The following is an 8,266-nucleotide window of genomic DNA, read 5'->3' as shown; positions in this document are numbered from 1 at the left end:
CCTGCCTCTGCCTCCCGAGTGCTGGGATTAAAGGCTTGCGCCACCAACGCCCGGCTTTCTGGATTTCTTGAATGCTCCCTTGGTTAAAAGCCAGGACTGCAGCTGAGTGGTGGTGGCGCATGCCTTTAATCCCAGGAAGCAGGACCACAGGCCAAAAGTCAACTTGTCAAAGACACCTCAGCAACCAAAGGAGTGACAGGTGCCAAGAGAGAAGCTGCCACTCAGTGCTGCTCACATGCCCAGCATGTGTTTCAGGAGGGGTACACGGATTGTGACCTCCTTCCGTCTCCATCTGCCTTTGGGAGGGGACTGTCACTCAACCACTCCCCAGATGGAGACTCTGAAGCTGGAAGAGATAACCTGTGGCTAAGGCCAAAGGCAAGTGACCAACCAGTCTTCATCCCCACACTCCGATACACAGCCTGGCCCTCCTCACACCCCAGAGCTTCTTTCCACATGCAAGCCATCCTTGGTCCCAAAGGTGCTGTCCTCACCTCAGAGATGAGCCACCTGAGGCCCAAAGGGAAGAGAGACTGGGGGGAGCGGGTCTGCCTCAAGCAATGTCCTCTCGTGGTGCTCAGTGCCCCAGCCCCCACTTCCTGAGGCTCCCACCATCCCCTTGGCCTCTGCCCAGTTCTGGGGTGGCACCATTTCCTCACCAGCTGGAAGACGTGGGTGGAGACCCTAGCCAAGGACAATACAGTCAGGCTCCCACCCCAAGGAAGGAAACAACCTCCCCTAGACCTGCACTTTCTCTGCAGCAATCAGCCTGCATGCAGAGGCATTTCTGAACCCTTTCCAAGTTACAGTAATTTCGAGGACAATGGCTGCAAATGACGCACAGCCTGACCCTCAAGGCACCCTGGAAAAGGACATGCCAAAAGGAGGCCTGTAGCACCTCACCACCGAGAACATGGAGGTGGACAGAGCTGACTCCAGTCCATTCTTCCTTAGTGTGACTGCAAGCAGGTACAGACCCTCTCAGAGCCTTGAACTACCAGTCCTGTCACCTCAAGAGTTGTGGCTTTGTCCTTCCTGTGTTTAGAGTTTCTGAAGTGCCTGTCCCCAGCCCGTTTCTCAAAACTGAGAGTTCTCTATTCCCAAGGTTCTATCTCCCTCTCGTGATCAATCCACTAGCCAAGAGGAAGCATGCTTTTTCAAGGCCCCAGTGTCTCTCATTCTCCCTTTCCATCAAAATGGTGGTCCCCCCCCACATGCCCAGGAAGCTCCCCAGCTCCCCTGAGGTTCAGCTGAATGTAGCTGCCTCCTGGCTCAGCTTCGGAGGCCTCTGAACTCCCATCACTCCAGACTGTGTACCTAAATTGTGAGTGCCGCACCCCAGAGCCCTCGAGACTGCCACGAGAGATATCCTCCTCCCTCTGTGCACCTTCCCCAGCAAGGAAGCCTGGGGAGCAAACTTAGGAGCCCCAACTCCAGCAAGCACCTCCATGGACACTCCCACAAAATGCCCACTAGATTCCCAAGTGTCCCTAAGTGTGGCCACAGTTTCCACTGATCCCATCGAGTCCCCGTCCCAGTCCCCACTCACCTCTTCAGTGTACAGAGTTTCTGTACATTAAACTGAATTTCCCCACTGCCACCACTGGCAGGTTCTAGCCTTTTGGGAGGGTATAACATACAGAGGGGCTTTTAGGCCTCGGGAGGAGAGCTGGACCACTGTGAACCCAGATGATACAAGGATCCTAATCAATGGATCTATCACCAGGGGACCCCTGGGTCTTGTACCAGCCTCCACTTTCCCCCACTCTACTTCTATACAGCAGGAATCTCAGCACCCCCACCTTCAGTTGAACCCAGAGTCTCATCACTTCTCATTTCCAACCTGACCACTTTGGTCCTAGCTCCAACTTCCAACTGTAGTAGTAGGCAGGACATAAACTGATATAGTGGGGGCAATAACCCTGATGTCACTTCCAGCCTGCTGTCCTGATTGCAGTCATGGGGACCTTTCATTTCAACCAGACCACCCTAAGCCATCAGAATCCCCTAGCAGTGTGGCACCTCCAGTGGCCATCCTCTCTCACCTCCACGACTATCCACCTTGATAAGTTATGGGGTGGGGAGGGGTCTTATCCTATAGCTGGTTCTGGTCACTTGTTCCTGACATGTCTCTGTGTTAAGGTCTCTCCTGGTAGCAGTACCCAGGGTGGGGTCCCTAATGTTAAGCCCACCCTCAGACCCTGTTCTAGGCAACCTCATATGCTCCTCTGCTGACATGGATATGTGCACTACCTGCCTCTGGTCTGCATCTCCCACCAGATCAAGCTCTGTGATGTGGAGGATGTGGCCTGGACCACTGCATTATCCTCAGGACTCAGTGGTACTCAGTGAACACCTGCTGGATGAAGGCATGTCTTCTCTGACAAAGCTGAGAAAGGAAGGAAACTGAGGCTCGGAGGCTGAGTGAGCCAATGGGCCTGAACAAGAGCTGTGAACCTCATATTAGGCCAAACAGGCTCTTTCTGCACCAGCTTCTTCCCATACGAGAGTGGGGTCTGAGCCGGTCCCCTGTGTTGGGCTACGTACCTAAGACCAAATGAGGACACACACTCCCAACCAAATGCCAAATGCCCATTCCAGACACCCCCCGGGGATTAACCAGGAGTGCACACCCCAGGAAAGGAGAGAGGAAAGGAGAGGGAGAGAGGAGGGAGGGAGAGAGGGGAGGGATTTCCTTTTGCTCACTGGCTGGACTTTGCAAAGCGTGACTTTGGCACCATATAATGTAATCTCTGTGGAAACTTTCCCAGGTCGTGCCAGGGAGAAGTCGGTCTGTTCCACGAGGTCATGAGCACAGGGATATGTACACCAGCCCTCACTCACAAGCAAACACCCGTTCGCTGATGGCTTTCAGCTCTGTGTGATGTTAGAGGTTTATTTCCGTGTCACTCAGGGTGGCTCATAGGGTTAAACACATTAACCACATGCTCAACTACTAGTCAACACCCCAGCCTCTCCTGCATGTTCTGAGCCTACCTCACCAACAAGGCTCAAAACTCCAGATACAACAAGGCATGCAGTAGGGTGTCTCTCCTCTCTTGCACTGACATCCCATGCCTTTCCCCCTCAGGCTAGTGGCTGCTCCACACGCAGGCCCCTGAATGTGTATTCTGATCTTACGCAAGGCAGCATGGCAACACAAGAGGCAGTTCTTCATTATTATCTTCCAGCAGACCTTCTAGATCTTTCCACACAGCCTTCCCTCTGTTTCATCTCATGGGAAGCTTGGTGTGCCCACCAGGCCTGACTCTGAGGAGGCTCAGCGGCCACACAGCACCATTCTGCAGAGGCACAAAGCCTCTGGAACCCAGACACTTCCCAAGCATCTTTACAGAAACCTGTATCTTGGGGATTCCTGACCCAAAACTTCCAGGAACTTCCAGGGCATATTGACACACTTCTTTAATTGGAACACTAAGGAGGCAGAGGCAGGCAGATCTCTGGGAGTTCAAGGTCAATCTGGTCTACATAGTGAGTTGAGGCCAGACAAAGCTACATAGTAAGACTCTGTTTCAGAAAGCAAAATAAAACAAACAAACAAAAACACTTCCAGGAAATTCCAAACTGTTGCGCACCTCACACCTCCTCTGTCCCTACAGCCTCCTCCCCACAAAAGCTCCTCCTCTTCCCTTTTTATGCTTCACAGGCATCAGGGGGACTCTTACCCTAGGCCCCTTTCACTGGCTGTTACCATGGCTACCACATTTCAGTTTAGAGAGTCCTCCTCAAAGATCCTTCTGCTCAGCCCCTAAGCCTAGGCGAGAAGGTAAGATCTAGGCCAGCCCCGCTATATAACAAGACTGCCCCACACGTGCGCACAGGTGCGTACACACACACACACACACACACACATACACACACAGCTGCATGGGAACACACACAGCACATGCTTCACCCACCCCTGCCCCCAGGAGCTCTGCACCCACACCTGGCCAGGACAAAACGTTAGCCAGTCGCCCCATCTCCACTTCCTCACTCCATGCTCACAAGTGCTAGAAGATTCCAGACATACAAAGTAGAGACCATACAAAAGAGAAGGCTGAAGCCCGGGGAAGGGTGAGGCCCAGGCTGGCAGGGGGCAGCCAGGCTCTAGACCTGCTAAGGGAGGCCAGTGGCTGCTCCCCTCTCCATGTTCCATGAGCCACGGACAGGAGCCACAGGTCACAGGGGTGCTCAGCACACCTGAAATCAGCCACATACAGAGGACGAGTGTGGACGCTTAGAATAACACATTGGTCACCACACCCTGCGCTACCCATCCGGCAGCTGCCTGCAGGAACGTGAGCCTGGCTTGCCTGGTATCCTGAGTCCCCTCTCTGTGTGACATCTCATTCGCAGAGGCCAGCTGGAGGAATACTGAGAATGACTCAGAGCCTAGCTTCTAACTCTACAATGCCAGGCCAGCAGACGTCCAAGGGGAGGCACCTGAGCAGTGCCACGGGTATGCCCAAACTTTGTGCTCTCCACCTGGTGACCACAGGAATCACAGTGAAGGGGACTGTCGCACTCATCAGATAGGGTCCTGTGGGCCAGGCTGTGTGTAACCTCACCCCTGAGCTCCATCCACCACGATCCTAAGGAGCAGTTCCCTCTCCTTAGTCACGCGGGAGCATTTGTCAGGCTCCTACTGTGTGTCAGCACGGGTGAGACTCAGGAAGGTCCAGAGACACCAATGGCAAGGTCCCCTTTCTCAGGGTTCAGTGCTGGATGCAGAGAGCTTTGTCTGTTTCAGCCCTGCTTGCTGAACTCTCTCTGAGCCCCCCTTCTCTGTGTGCCAATCAGAACCAATATGGCCTCAGAGAGTGGCTCTCAGGATCTACGAAGAAAAGAATGCTATGTGAGGCCTACCTCAGATTTAGCAGGAGTTCTGAACTTTCTCCAGTGGGGACACAAGGCCATCACCCCCACAGACCAGCACCAACTGTCTACCCCATCACAAGGATCCCCTGTAGACAGGAGCCCTGGACACTCCCACCTCTAGTGACCAAGGTCCTGAATGGTGGAAGACTCACTGAAGGCTTCCTGCCATGGCAGAGCCTGGGACCACCCTTGAGGTAGTCAAGGGATCACATACAGTCAAATGGTCCCAGCGAAAACAGGCCCCTAAAGGTCAGACAAGAGCCCATAAGGAAGGCCTGGTGGGGACTGCACCCAAAGGTGCACATGGCCCGTCCCTAAGGATAGCAGACAATCAGCACTGGTTGAAGCAAGCCACAAAAGCATATGAATCCTGAGCCACCGGAGCTTGTGTTTTTCAAGAAAAGACGGAAATCCAGGCTTTTCTATGAAAGCTGCCAGTTAGTAAATGCTGGCAGCTAATTCGATTTTTAAAAACAATAATAGCATGTTGAGAGCCAAGCAAAACATGCAGAGCCAGTCGCGGCTGGGGCTGGCTGGTCTGTGTCTCAAGACAGAGGCTTTCCACATATTAGATGGTGGGGTGGGCGGGAAGTCAAGGAGTACCTGCCCTTGGCAACACCTTCCATCCTGCCTTTTCTCTTGGGGGTCCTGCACCGCACCCACCCTTGGCACCTCAGGAAGGTGAGGCCCTGAGCTCCCATCATTCCTTCACAAATATGCATCAGCTACAGCCAGTGCCAAGCCCAGGGAGCCCTCTGCTGCCGCCAAAGCCATCCAGCCTCTCCTGGGGGGCCTGGTTCACCACCCTCTGAGCAACATTCACTCACAACATAGACTCCTTTGTGTCTCTCTGAACTGTCCCAGGACACCCGCCGGCTCAGATCAACTTCTGACTGGCCTGAGTGCCCATCATCACAAAGCAGATGGGCAAGATCTCAGGACAGCAGGGGAGGAAGATATGACACCGTTGCCTAGGAAACGAGGGTGATGGAGAGAACCAAAGGGCTGTGAGGAGCCAGGCCCACCCCTGAAGACTGAGCCCCTCCTGGGCCCCCCACAGCCACCCGGGCCACAGTAAGTGTGAGCCAACAATAACACGAGCAGACACCCTCCTTCTCCCACTCAGCTAAGGCCCCCACTTACCAGGAGAACCACAGATGCAAGGGACTATGATGTTGTCTGTGCACCTGAGTGTGGGGACCCTCTGTGTCCTCAGGCCGGCGTGGGAGATGTGTGTGAAACAGTGGATGACGCTAAGAAGCATGCCACAACAACCGGTGTTGGACCAAACTTGTTATGGGTGTTGGAAGCACACGTGTGTAACACGACACATTTGCATGTCTGAGGGATGCCTGAACGGCAGACTGGTGTGCGTGAAAGCACAGCATGCAGACGGATGGATGCGGGAGGGGAGAGTTTGCACAGCCCCTGCGTGAGAGATTCTGGACTAGGGTTTGGGGTGGTGGCCTGTGCCTCTGCAGAGCTTGCAGTAACTTCTGTTGGTGCAAGTGTGAGTGCGTGTGTGGCAGTGTGTTACTGCAGGTGGGGTGGTGCCAGACTGAGAGGCCCAGTCTTCCCTGCTCTGGTGGTGGTGGGGGCTGATCCTGGGAGACCCCGAGGGACAAGGCTGGGGGTTGGAAGGCCAGAGGGATGCAGCCAGGGGTCAAGGCAAGATGACCGACCAGGAGGGAGCGCGGCGTGGACACTCAGGGCCCCGTACTCACCCGGTGCTCTGTGCTGCGCTGCGCCGCCGCCTGTCCATCGGTGGACCCGCCGTCGGTGAATCCAGAGCCCGGGTTGCGCGCGGCGCGGGGCGGGGAAGAGCGGGACGAGCCAGGCCTTGAGGCCCCGCCCCACAGGTCCCGCCTCAGGGCGGGGCCTCGGCTTTTGCCAAGAGATCTTCGTCCAGCCCCTGGCTCAACCCGCGCCTGGCTTTCTTGTCCCGGTCTCTGAGCCCCCTCTCGGCACCCCGTCTCGACCGCACGTTTCTGCATCCTGGCTACACTTTGACTCTTAGATGTCTCAGCACTGCTCCGCTTCTTCAACTTCTTCTGGACCCAACTCCCTCGAGCATGCTGTGATGGCCAGAGGTGCCCAGGCACAAAGCTGCCCAGAGGCAGGGCTGCAGAAACTAGGCACCCACACCCCAGTTCTCCACAGTCTAGGTCACCCTGCCCTTTTTCCAGCCTAGTTGTATTGCATGTACATGGTATACCTTGGCCAGTACCCTTGACCCCTGTAGGTAGAGAGATGTGGAGAACCCTATTATCCACAGCGTAGGGCACAACAGGCGGTTAACACACGTCAAGTAATAAACTCCAAACATACCATTCCTGGGTCCTTGTCTCCCCGCCCCTCAAACGAGGCAGGTATCCTGGTTGCCACTGTCCACTCTCAGCCGGCCCAGGGTCTATGCATGATAGGAAGCTGACAATGAGCCTCACCCAGCCTGCCTCAGCTTCCATCTGAACTTGACAGGCCTTCTTCCACGGGTCCTTTGCAGAAAGGCCTCTCTCAGGCAGGGCCTTTGCATGTGCTGTTATACTCTGTCTGAAAACTTCTCTCCCAGGAGCCCAGGGCTGGCTCTTTCTCCCTTTGAGATATAGCTACAACATCCTCACTTCCCTTCCCTGAGACCCCATCAGAGCCACTGTGTCCTGCTACTTGGCTGTATTCTCTCCCTGGCTACCTTTCTGAGATTGATTTATGAATGATAAATCATAACTTAGCTGCTAAGAATTCTAACACATGCAGCTGTGTGAACTTGGGCAAGTCACTTCCCTCTGAGCTTTGACTGACCTCTTCAACTGTAAATTGAACAGAAAGACATCAAAGCCCACAGCAGGGGTTGAGCTAAAATCCCAAAGGGGTGTGCTCAACCAGCTTATGAGAATACACAGCAGATGGCCAAAAGCAAGAATGCAGCAAGTGTGGACTCTTTCCCCACCACAGGTCCGAGGTCCGAGGTCCCATGTTCAGAAATGAGAGACAAACAGGCAATATTCAGGCCCAGGCTGCAGACAAGGAGCCAGGGCCTGGCTGTCTTTCCACCAGATAAAGCAGAAGTTGTTTCCCACCTCCGTCATTTGAGCCAGAGATGTGGCTCGCCTAGAGCCTGCCAGGACTCTTATCAAAGACAAAGTCTGCATCACCCATCAGGAATTTGGGGCCGGGGCTTGGCTGACACAGAGTTGAAGGAAGTTATAGGCTGATAAGGCCCAGACAGAGTGTCACGGGGGGCAGAGGTGTTATTCACACCAGTGCCAATCTCTTGGCCTCCCCAGGCACTGAGGCGCCGCAGACAGGAGACACGGGGCTCACCTACACCACCTAGACAACCAGGCTTGGAAGGAAAGGCTCATAATCTTTGAGGGAGGGGGCTGCA

At 54.6% G+C, this 8,266-nt stretch overlaps 1 protein-coding gene across 2 annotated transcripts in view; it reads right to left on the bottom strand.

The window, feature by feature from the left end:
- Positions 1 to 6,673, bottom strand: part of Fbln2 (fibulin 2) — a 63,276-nt gene extending 56,603 nt beyond the window's left edge. For both annotated transcript variants that reach the window (XM_005364882.3, XM_005364883.3), the window contains exon 1: positions 6,606 to 6,673. In XM_005364882.3, coding sequence (XP_005364939.2) covers positions 6,606 to 6,643 — 38 coding nt within the window. In that variant the 5' untranslated portion in view covers positions 6,644 to 6,673. The remainder of the gene's footprint in view (positions 1 to 6,605) is intronic.
- Positions 6,674 to 8,266: the final 1,593 nt, after the last annotated feature.

This window comes from Microtus ochrogaster, unplaced genomic scaffold, assembly GCF_000317375.1.
Source record: "Microtus ochrogaster isolate Prairie Vole_2 unplaced genomic scaffold, MicOch1.0 UNK1, whole genome shotgun sequence".
Classification (NCBI taxonomy): Eukaryota; Metazoa; Chordata; class Mammalia; order Rodentia; family Cricetidae; genus Microtus; species Microtus ochrogaster.
The sequence above is the reverse complement of the archived record's forward strand: the minus strand, read 5'-3'. Positions and strand labels throughout refer to the sequence as shown.